Source organism: Charadrius vociferus, unplaced genomic scaffold (assembly GCF_000708025.1).
Source record: "Charadrius vociferus isolate BGI_N301 unplaced genomic scaffold, ASM70802v2 scaffold213, whole genome shotgun sequence".
Taxonomy (NCBI): Eukaryota; Metazoa; Chordata; class Aves; order Charadriiformes; family Charadriidae; genus Charadrius; species Charadrius vociferus.
The window spans coordinates 908226-920344 of NW_009647828.1; the positions used below are offsets into that span (position 1 = coordinate 908226).

A 12119-nucleotide genomic window follows, 5' to 3' on the forward strand; every position below is an offset into this window, starting at 1 on the left:
TTGGCCACATTGTGTTTTCAATCCATGTATACTGTCACTTTTAATAGTTTACTCTAACGTATCTTGCTGATGAAAATCCATGCTTTTACTCATTCTTTTGAGTCTGTGGAACAAGCCTTTTGCACAAGCAAATGAACAAAATGTGGCACGGTCCAGTAATATTTGCTGTCCCCACCCACCCACGAGCACACTGTGTGTTTAAGTCACTTGAATCTACAGCAAGGTGGGTTTGTCAAATGAGTTTTCTTCCTGGTGAATTTAAGTGACTAATGAGATGATTGTGTAGACCCAATCCAAACCTGAAGATAATTGGAGTTCTGATGAAATGCAGCTCAGCAATCAAATGTTCAGAGTAACTACTCATCAAGCTGCACATTGTGTCTTGGCTGTCAAGCCTCCTGCACCCTCCTTGGTGATGGTGGGGGAGTACCCAGTGCCTGCCACAAGTGGATTAGCTCGAAAGGCATTGGTGTTAGCTGCAAATGATTAAATTCTGCCCATGTATGATGAGCTTTTTAATTGACCCAGGAACTTTCCCTGATAAGACACAGAACCGGAGGCTTTCTAGTTCCTCTTGGAAAATCCAAAAGATGGAGTCCCAGTATATTTGAATTGTTGCATTGTTTTAATGCTGGCTCAACAGATACTGCAGCATAAATTTTTGTCTTCCAGAGCAAATCCCTCACTGCTTGGTCTCTTCTGACTTATTAATTGGTTTTGCTGGCACAATAAATTGCAGTTGTGTTGAAGGGCCCCAAGGCCCCAGCCTGGTTTGGGATGTTTGGGTATATTTTATCTGCTTGGTTTTGTTTTTCAGTTTGCAGTTCAGTTTGGTATGTGTGCTGTGGGTTGTGTGTGTGTTTTGGTTTTTTTTTTTTTCCTCTTTTAAATTTGTCTTTATCTGTCTTGGAATTGTTTGCCTAACTAGGAGATTAATCTCAATGTCTTTGTGAAACAAATCCTTTTGCAATGGGTTTCCCCCTGATGAGATGCCCACTTTACCAGTGGGAGACGCACTACTGCTACCTATGGAGAGCCTGAGGGGGTGGCTTGCAGGTCTCTTGCAGATTTTTATTTCTGAGAACTGTCCATCAGGAGGCCTAAAATGAAATGAACACTCCTGGTTTCTGTGGGTTCTGGTACAGAACTGAAATTCCACGTGCTGCTGTGTTTTGTAAAAACAAAATAAAAAATAAAAACAAAGCCCCACTGAATTACTTGGATTATTCACAACATTTCCTAGAAGTCTGGCTGCAAAATACAATACTGGAATTAATTCAAAAGTGCCTGGGTGTTTTCGTTGTGTGTTTTTTTTTTTTTTTTGTAGCAGATCAGTTCTTTCAGTTCTGTTATGAATTATTGCTGAAGTGGCAGGGGAAACTTTGTTTCCATCTGGCTCTTCGTGACAAAAAAATGACTTGAAGTAGGGTTGAAAACATGCGACTGAAACTATGGCCAGCCAGTAGTGGAGATCTGTTACTTAAAGGATGCAGGTCTGGTCTTGGTGACTCGTCTGCTAGACACTTTCTCTCTCTCTTTTTCTTTTTCTTTTTTTTTTTTTTAACAAGAAGAGGTTGTGGTTTAATCTGTGGTCTTTAAGCACTCTGAAAGCTTAGGTAACAGATTGATATCTCTATAGCAGGTGGCCATTGCTCCAAAAGGCTGCAAACCCATACCTGATGGGCTCAAAGTGATTGCTCAAGAGCCAAGAAGCATCACCCAACACTGGGGAAGAGCTGGGGAAGCTCTTCTGTCCCTTCAGCTATCCGTGAAGGGGCTGGGAGTGGAGGACACTTCTCTAAATCCATCTATATGACCCATGGAAGTCACTGTCTACTTGTGCCAAGCCATAATATTTGGCTTAATAAAGCAGATCATCTAACAAAAGCATGGGATGTAAGCTCTGGACCCTCTCTTGCCGATGAGTTGCCGGCAGCAAACCCTCAGCAGTCCAACAAAACGGTCTGTGGACAACCCCTACTCCCCCCAGTTGTCTTCTACTGGGCTGGCATAAACCACGGCCACGTGGCTGCCTGCCCACACGATGGGTAAATCTGCTTAGGACAAAAATAGTGAGCCTTGCCAGGGAATCTCTCGACTGTGAACCAAAGGAAAAGCTTAACATTCTAGCAAGCATCTCGCTGTATGCACAACTACTTTATTTAATCAGCGTGGCTTAAATTTTTAATTTTGTGAGAGACAGCTTTGCAAAATGTGACTTGATAGCAGCCTTCGGAGGGTATTGCTCTGTGGCTACAGCACTGCAATTGTGCTTGTCTGTGAAATGGAATAATTTGTTAGGAAGGAAGGAATTCTTTATGACAGCTTTTCAGAAACTTGTGATTCAAAATATTAAGTGGCCCCCTAACTCTGAAGTTTAGCCTCAGCAGGAGCATGTAAAATTTAGGCAAATACTTGCCTAAAAGGTGATGTTCTATCAATACAATTGCTCTTTTTTGTCTGAAAAAGGAGAGCTATTTTGGTAAGTAGATGATTATGCTGAAATTAGCATATGAGATGTGACCAGAAGCTTGCCTTGGTGAGCATGTGAGAGTAGGATGCTGTTTAAACCCTTTTTTATAGAATACTGTGTAGACTGGAGAACTGGTAACAGTTGTAGAAAGTTCTTCCTAGTTTCTTCTGAATCCTTTGATTGCTTTATCCCTGCCAATATTAACTCACTGTAAGGTTATCTAACCTTTGGAGGCAATGTGAGTCTGTGTTTTTGTGCAGAGTGTAAAGGTCAAAACGGAGGTGGAGACTGCATTATTAATTGAGTTTCCTTTTGCACCCAGTGTTGGGGATTTGGGTATTTTCTGAGTGACGCAGTGAATCTGCAAGCCTGCAGTACTCGGGGAACAAAGCAAGCCCTTATAGCTTAAAGCTCAGGCTGATTGCTTTAGCTCAGGTCAATTAGAACTTCATGCCTTTCTTGAAAATTAGTGTCTGTTGGTTAGAGCAAGTTGAAAATCCACTAGTGGAAAAATCAGATGAAGCTGACTTTTTTAACTTAATGCCAGTATCATGACTACTTTTTAGGTAGATACAGGGCTTAATTCTGAGTTCCTTAACACTACATTACAGCTGAGCATTGGGATGCTCAAGGAATCAGACCTGATTTTAGGATAATGTCCCAGTTGATGCCCCCTTACCTTTAAAAGCTATTGAATTTATATTGTTACTTCTGTTCTCCTTCTTTATTTGGCCTATAATTCTTCTGAGAAAGTGGATGCAAACAGCTCTTGGGTTCTTCCAAAACAAGAACTTGTCAACCCCTCCACTTGACTGTCTGACTGCAGCAGAGCTGGCTCTGGGAGGTTTATGGCTTGAAATGCTAAGAGTGGGGCCAGCTGCTGGATTTCAGTTCTGAATGGATCAGGATCAGTGACAAAAATATCTAAAGCAGTCATGTTAGAAGGAAAGCCTTTGCTTTTCCCAGGGTGAAATTTCTGAGGCAGCTGAATCTGGCCAGGAGCACATTGCATACCATTGCTCCTGTGTTCTGTTGAGGTGACCACAAGTGCTGTTCTGTAAAACCGGTAAAAAGGACTGTCCTGCAATTTGATAGCTTCTGTGCCTAAAAACTCATTTGAGAAATCTGAGATAGCTTTTAGCATGGCTAGCTGATAGTGTTGGATTGCCAATCATATGAGCTCAAAAGAACTCTTTTAATCTAACTTTAGCTTTCTGGCTTTTTGAAGAGATTTTGTGGGAGGGGGCAACTACCACTTCTGAAGAAGAGCAGATGCACCCCATGATTCTGGAAGCTGGGGATTGGATTTGGCTGAGGGGAATAGACATTGCTGTGCAAACAGGTGCTGTCAATGAGAACACTTTTCCAGACTTGTAGACTACTGTTAAAGATAAGGGTAAAATTGGTGGTTTCCAGAAAAGTGTTTTGAGTATTCAGAGTGTTAACGTAACATATGCAGTCCTTCAGAAATAAAGCGAGCCATTTTTGCAGAGACTTGGCAGAGGTCGATAACTTGACAAGCTTTGATCTTAGCTTTCCTATTTTGCCCTGCTAATCTTGCTATGTGGATACGGACCTTATCTCATCCATGTAGCTTTTGCTAAAACAGTAGCAGCAATCTATCTGCCTAAACAAAAATTGTGTGGCATGAATATGCCCTGAACTGTGCAACATCTGGGTAATGCCAAAAGGAAAAATGCCCAATCTCCCTCAAAAACCTCTGCCTTTAGATGTTTTGTCTGGCTTGTTGTGCTTAACTGGGTCTGCAGCAAAGTATGGATAGATGCACTTGTGCTCCTAACCTCCTGGTTAGTGTGGATGCTTGCAGATGTTGATTAAAATAACATGATTGGCTTTGTCTCCTCTGGGGCACACTGAGAGGTTATGCTGGGACTGTGTCGGGCATAAGTTTCATAACCTGGGATGTGAAATGATGTTGTTAGTAATATAGCTGCTTTTCTCCCAGGAAATCGAGTTTGATGATTAAGGTTTTGGCTTTCTTGGAGAAGTCTATAGCCCCTGGGCTGTGAGTGCTGCTCCCACGGAGCAATTAAGCTTTTCTAGGGAACATACATGATGTGGCTGAAGCCGTGCTTCCTGCTAACTACTACTCTGCTGAATTTATTACCCCAGCTGCAGCTGCCAGGTGCCAAGAAGGCAGCAGAGGGAGAGGTAATGCCACCTCTGATTGCTGCAGCTCAATTCACTGCTCTTCCTGACAGAGCCCTGGGCTCTTAAAACTCAGCTCAAAAGCAAAATAGCTGCAGGGCAAGCACCTTGTCAAAGCTGTTAGAGGGTTGATAGCAGCAGGACTGGGGAGATGGTGATGAGAGTAAGGAGAGAAGGATGGAGATGGGTATTGAGATATTAGAGCAAGGCAGGCCTGGGCTGGGCATGAATTACAGGGGGAGGGGTGATGCTTTAGAGAAGAATGGCTAGAGAAATTGCTTTTTTTTTTTTTTCCCCGGCACCTGCATAAAATGGGGGGATGCCGTGTTTTCATGTTGCGTAGGATGGGCTGAGGTACAGGAAGACTTAGGGTCAAGGCATCTGCTACTTGTGGGAGAAAAGGGTGAGGAGTTGATTTTTGTTCCTGCAGCACTGAAGGATGGTGCCTGCTGTCCTTGGCCTCATGTGCTTTTTGTTCTTCTCCATTTCTCTTTGCTATGAGACAAGTCTTGCAGGTTGGACTGAGGGGGGGGTTATCTTCCCCCTCTACTCTGCCCTGATGAGGCCACATCTGGAGGACTGTGTCCAGTTCTGGGCTCCCCCGTTCAAGAGGGACAGGGAGCTGCTGGAGAGGGTCCAGCAAACAGCTACAGAGATGATTAGGGGACTGGGAAATCTTTCTTATGAGGAAAGGCTGAGGGACTTGAGTCTTTTCAGTCTGGAGAAGAGAAGACCGAGGGGGGATTTTATCAATGCTTACAAATACTTAAAGGGAGGGTGCCAGGAAGATGGGACCAGTGTTTTTTCAGTGGTGGCCAGGGATAGGACAAGAGTTAATGGGCACAAACGTGAACATAGGAAGTTCCATCTAAATGTGAGGAGGAATGCACACAGCTCATCTTCTTACCTCGAGGTGACCCTGCATTTGACAGGCAGAAGTTGCTCGTGTTTTAAAATGCCTGACAGACTAATAGGCTGAAGGATTCAAAACAGGAGTGGTTAGAAGCCTTGGGGTGGTTTAGTGACAAAGCAGACACCTGCCTGGGAGTGCAGTTCCTGTACAGCCCAGGTTTGGGATTATTTGCAAGCCGAGTGTTTTGTCCGTCCCTTGCCCAAGGGACATGAGGCTCGGCTGCCTTTTGTTCTGCTCTTTCCTCCCCTAAAGAGGGAGGAACAGAGGATGCTTCCCTTGCCAGAGTCCTCGCTGACCTCTGCCCAACCCTCTGATCTTACTCCACCCTTGCCCTTCTTCCAGCCCCTGTGCGGCTTCTCTCCTGTCTCCAGCCTTCTCAGTTTTCAGAGCTCACCACTGCTGTGGTCTTATCAAGCCAGTCTGAGTAGGCTTGGGAAATGAATAGTTTTCCCTATTTGGCTTTTGCCTTTGTCTTAATTGCATTAGGACAGTGGGGAAAACCTCAGCTGTGTTCTCCGAGCTGTGTGCTCAAAACACCTTGCCCCGATGTGCTTCCCATCTGATCCACTGAGGGAGAAGGATGGAGAAGCACAGATGTTTTGTGACAACTTCTCTGGGGCAGCAATCCTGGATATGGCTGAGATGGAAAAGTCAGGATCATGGGTTTTAACCCATTTCAACCTGACTTTTGCTGTGCAGGGTGGCTCAAGGTGGCATCAGGGGGTCTGTCAAGTGCTACTGGGTGCTCTCCTTTGAGGAGAAGTTATGATGTCCACCATGCATTTCAGAGGAACCAAATCACAGGTTTGACGCTTTGCTTGTGATTAAGATACTTGTATGGGGCTTTATAGTACTTCTGAAGCCAACAGGCACCCTGCCTGGTTCTTGTCCATCTCTCCAGGACATAGGCTGCCCTTGACATCTGCTAGCCCTTGTGCAGATGTTTCATACCTGGTGGTGCTCATAATGCTATGATACTCTGGGTATTGTCTGTATGTTCTCTTTACCTCACTTTCTGGCTGTTTTGGACAAGTTTCCATCATGCAGGGATGGAGGCATCTCCCTAAGCTCCACCAGCTGCAGAGGACAGCACCCTTGGTGTCTTGCTGGCTGTCTGGCAGGCTGGTTGGGGACAGCAGCAACTTGAATGCTTTTTGAAGCCTTCAGAGCAGTTCTGATAGGGCCGATTCACATTTATTCCTCCTGAAGGAGGCAGAAATCGGGAGGAGGGTATTAATCTGCATTTTGTTGGGTTTCCCATGGCTCAGATAAGCAGCTCAGAAGTTACCTGAGTGCTTGAACCCCTAGAACCTTCTGAGCGCTCCTGGGGAGATGCCGAGCGCCTGTCGGTGTTTCGCCCGTGGCAGGAAGCGCTGCAGCCCCTGTCCCTGTCGCCGAGTTCCTGTTTGCGGCCTCCCTGCTTGTGGCTTGTTGTTTGCAGTAGTGAGCTGTTGGCTTGAGATCCCTCTGAGACCGTGTGTGCTACTTTCAGCTGCTGCCACCTCTACATTTGCTTATATGAGGCTTTAAAAAAAGCCATCAATATTTTAGTTTCCATTCAAGCCTCGGCCTTGAAACTCACCCTTTTCATTTTGCTGTAGTGCCTAAAGCAAGCTAATGAAATATATCCCTCCTGCTTCAAATTAGGCATAAAAGACTTGTCAGAAGATGGGTAGAAGCTGCTGAATAATCCTGGTAATGTAAAAATTGACATTCTATAATGTCCCTAATTCTCCTAATTAAACATGATACATGAGTATGCCACAAGAGTCCTCCAGCTGCTTCGTAATAAAACGTTGTAGTGAACCAGCTTGCTGTTGAATGAGGCTAGGTTAAACTCCAATTAGAAGCATTGCAAAAGGCTAAGGAGTTGTCTGCTGTAATTAGGAAACTTGTCTCGCTTTCTTGGTGCTGCTGCCTCCTGTGACCTGCTCTGCTGCCCCTTGGGGAGCTGTGGGTCTGTCTGTCCATATCAGGTATCTCCTTGGAAACATCCTTTTTTTTTTTTTTTTTCCCTTCCTTTTTTCCCCCCTCAGTTTCAAATTGCTGAACTGCAAGTAAAATGTCTGCGCTGCTGCTGACTTGAGCTGCTGAATACGTGTTGTGTTTGGGGTGGGCTGTGGTGCAGCTCTTGCTTCTGGGTTGCTGCTTGGTGTTTATATGGCTTCCAGTCTGAGTTTTCATCCTGGCTTTTTTGATCCGAGAGGAGTGAGGCATAAATAACCCCTTGGATTTGCTATTTCTGCCATTGCCTTGGTGAGTAAGGCTGGCATGCGAAGCCTGTGCTATCACTCTGCCAGGCTCTGGAGCGGCCCTTCAGACGCGTGCCTGAGGCCAACCCAAAATGTGCCAGAACCTATTGCTTATAACTTTCAGCCCTCACCAGGGGAGGGGAGAAGAGAAGCCCCTCGCAAGGCCCCAGGCACTGCTGAGCACTTGCTGCAGCCCTCGGCGACCATGATCGGTGGGTACGCCCACACCCTGGCAGCTCTGAGCCCCGGTGTGGCCCAGCCCGGCTAACCGCCCTCCCTATGTCGTTGGCAGGGTACCTCAAGTGCGACACAGATGATGGCTGCGAGGCCAAGGAGGAGACAGGGGGTGAGGAGCTCTTCGATGCGGTGAACTCCTCCATCGTCTCAGGGGACAGCATCCGCTTCTTCGTCAACGTCAACCTGGAGGTTCCACCGAACGCCACCGGTGAGTGCTGACCCCCAAAACAGGGCTGTGAGACACGGTCGTTACTCACTGCAAAATTTTGGGGTCACTTTTTTTTTTAAGGAAAACCCTATAAAAGTCTGGACACAGAGCAGTTCTTCAGCCATCCATACGAAGCATCCTGTCTCCTTTTCCCTTCCCCTTTTAAAGCAAGGCCTTGAGTTTGGGGCCTGGGGCCTTGCTGTTGCTCTTGCTGCTGTGGCCCGGTCACTGGATGAGAGCAGTTTCTGGTGAGGATTCTTGGTGTGTATTGGTCCCTGTAGATAGCTCGAATGTGGATCTGGGGCTTCCCAAGGTTTTTGGATGTTGTTTTGATCATGTTTTAATTGCAATGCTGGAGGTGAGTCAGAGCTGTGGATCGTCTGGGTCAGTCACTGTTCTCCACAGCAGCCGCTAAGGGGAGAGTGTAGAAGGGACTCTTGGGTTTGGACATGTTCCTTTTGGGTTTAATCATCCTGGCTAGAGGCAAGCAATCCCTACACCTGCTGTGTTGAAGCAGGTAGCAAAAATGAGGAGAAAACCAGCCTGTTAAACATTCCTGATGGAGGTAAGGCCCTTGGGCACACAGCTACGCCTACAGTATAGGGAAGTGCTGTTGCATGTTACGCTCTGTTTATGAATACGAACTACCCTCTCCAGGTGAGGGCCCATGTGCCGAGCTCCCCCAAACATTCTTTAGTGGGATCTGTGCCTGCTACAAGGCATCTTCATGCAGAGGAGGAGGATGGCATTTGTTGGCAGTGGTGCCTGCAGTGCTGTGTGGGCACTGGGGGTGAACCCACCAGTGAAATGCACCTCTGGGGCTTCCACCCTCGAGGAGCTGCGGTGTCAGCTTTGAGTGGTGGTTTGGCTCGTTTAGGCCAAGTAGCCATAAAGGAGGTGGTTGTGCAGTCATGTTGAAGATGGACATGTCTGCCCAAAACTGTGCTCTCTGTGTACTCCCTGCCAAGCCAGCATCCTTTAGAAACTTTGCCCTACATGAGGAGCGAGGTGGAGGGGACTTCCAAACAGCCTATTAAATGCAAATTGTAAAGCTATCTGAAATGCTTGCTATTGAGGAAAAAAAATACCTAGATTGCTTTAGAGGTTGCTTTTGCTTTCAGCACACCATTTTAACATCCTCTGTGAGGCACATGCTACATAGTGGAGGAGGACTAGCAAAGCCTGGTTTTAGTGGTATGTGCCTAGGAAAATATGCAGCCTCTGGGACATGGCAGCAGTTTGAGTTTCATCTCGGCAGCTGGAGGCAGACTGGGGGCTGCCTGTGTGGGCACTGACTATTTTGGAGATTAAATGCAGTGGCTCTGGATTATACTTGGCATCACAGTATCGGAGAATCCTTTAAATTTGCTCAAAGTTATTCTTAGGTTACGAGCAAATCCCAATTGATTATAGCGAGCAATTATTTGAAACAGTGATGCAGAATAGGCATGGCCTGGACCTATGCTTGACTATCTTGAAGGCTACTTTTTAAGTTGGAGCGGTGGCTTTAACTTAAGAATAATATCTAGCAATTTTCAAGCCTGCGATTTTACAAATGCCATCTTAATTGAAAGATTTAAGGGGAACTGTACTCTGCTATGACAAGTCTGGATTTAATGCCGTGGGGTGCATTGTTCAGGGATGAGGAATGCAAGTGCTGTGGATTCTTCTGAGTCTGAAGAAGCTGACTTTCCTTGTGTGTCCTCCTGGGCTTTTTATAAGTGTTTTCCCTTCCATTCAAAACAGGACAAAAAAGGCTTTCTTATTTCCCTCAGGCGCTGATGTTTGATGGTATTAGTTGTATCCTTTTTTGTTCAGCTGTTTAGGATTTTTAGGGAAAAATGGGCTGCTGATGTACCGGAGTCCCCTTTCAAATGCAAGGATAGAGGTTTCAAAAAAGGGCTTCAGGCAGAACTAAAGTCCAGACTTTCAATAAGGGTAGGTGTGAAGTGAGATTTATTTTTTTTTCTTTTCCCCATGACAGTAGCAGTGGTCCAGGTAGCCAAAATCCAGGTTCTTCTCTGTGAGTGTTAGGCATAGGATTCTTCAGACTCTAGGTTTTGAGTCATCTGGGCTGTCAGCTCTTTCTCACAGGGGGTTTTGCTGAAGCATCTTCCAGAGTTGATTTTGTCAGTCCCTGGCTGCAGAAGGCATAGCTGATCTTCCTGGACAGCTGACTTCTCAGGTGGCTGAAAGTGGCTGAGATGAGCCCTTCAAGCTCTTCTAACAAAAGTACCCTGAACTGTGGAAAACTTACCCTCTTCACAAGCTTTCTAAGCTCTTCCCAGAAATGAGGCTTAACTATGCCATGGCTGAGGTACGCCTGGGAGTGTACTGTTCCTTGTTCAACTCTGCAATGGGACACTTTTCGGAAATGCCCTTGCATTGCTGCTGCTCTCTGGGTGTTTTGTTTTATATCCAGGCTTTGCGTTCCTGGAACAAAATTTTGGAGTTGAGCACTTGTAGTGTTTGTCTCCAGCAAGACAAGCTGAAAAGAAAGGGGGTGGGGGGGAAGGCAGGTCTTGTCCAGGCAATGGAAGATCCGCCCCCAAATACCTCATTTCCAACCCCCAAGGGAGCTAGTGCTCCAGGATCCTACAAGATCCTCTGGTGCTCTTCAAACACAGTGGAAAAGCAAATGTGGGACTAACACGTTTCTGTCCCCATCCCACTTTCTTACTTTCCCCAATCTGGGTGAAATCTTTGAGCTGAAAGGCCTTCTTGTGCCAGAGGGCTCGATATTGTCCTCTTGTGTCATGCAACCCATTGCAACACCTGCTGGGGCTTAGACGGCTGCTGCCGGGCCAGAGAGGGACTGACCATGGGCCACCCTCTGCAAGGAGTGCTGCCTGTGTTGATTTGCTCCCTAGTGTCAGATGCACCTGCTGCATAAAAGGCATTTGCTAAGTCTTCAGCAGGGAAAACCTCTAAGGTGACTTGAAACAAGATAAATAGCTGCTCTGTGATATCTCTGAGCCTCTGCATGCCTGTTCTGGTTGTCACAGTTTGGTCTTTGTGCTGAATGTGGTGTCCAAATTGTCTCCAGCTGGAGACCTTTTCTGGCAAGCTGCTTTGAGGTTGCTGCCCACCTTAATGTAGGGCTAAAAGATCCAAAAATCCCATCTGGGGAGGAGATGAGTTGGTACCACAGGGTCTGGGTGCTGGCAGGCAACGTAGGTGGAATTACAGACGCAGTGACAACTCTGCCATCGTCCTGTCAAGCTGTTAATCTCCATATGATGGATGTACAGCTCACTATGAGCATAATTGGATGCACTTTACTGTAATTCTGTTTTAAAAAGATCACTGCGTGGGATTAAACGTTGAGCCAACAAAACATAGCACAGCGCATAAAACTCCAACAATTAACCATTGTCATAAAATGCTGGGCTGTGTGTGCACAGAAGTGTATAAAACAGGATAGCCTAAAGAAATCTGGGCTTTAAGGTATGGCCTATCTAATTTTTAATTAATATTGGCTGTTGTTGTGTAGAATATTGAGCCCAAATCAGTGTGGATGCCCAGGCACTTTTTAGTCTCAGCCTTGACACTTAGGTCATTTCTCCTGGGTGTTTTATTGCTTCCTTGTGGTAGCTGATGAAAAGCTTTTCTTATTCTCTTCTGCCTCTCATCCTTCCAGCTTTGGTTTTGGTGGCAAGACTTCTGTTTTCAGTAAATGTTAATAGCTCCAACATGGCGGTGGGTCTTTATCTGAAGCTGCATGCTTTTGGACCTGGTAGTATATTTTGGGGGGAAGATCAAGATAGTTTTTAGAGAGGTTGAGACTTGAACTTAAGTCACAATAAAGGTGTATAAGTAAAATGTTAGGTCTGTGCCCTGCTGCATGTATTTTTGCAAAGTTGGCAC

General features: G+C 45.9%; 1 protein-coding gene across 1 annotated transcript in view; it reads left to right on the plus strand.

Moving 5' to 3' along the window:
* The window catches only part of SLC4A11 (solute carrier family 4, sodium borate transporter, member 11), a 90538-nt gene that overhangs the window by 16177 nt on the left and 62242 nt on the right, over positions 1-12119 (plus strand). The window contains exon 3 of the mRNA XM_009882544.1: positions 8100-8252. Coding sequence (XP_009880846.1) covers positions 8100-8252 — 153 coding nt within the window. The remainder of the gene's footprint in view (positions 1-8099; positions 8253-12119) is intronic.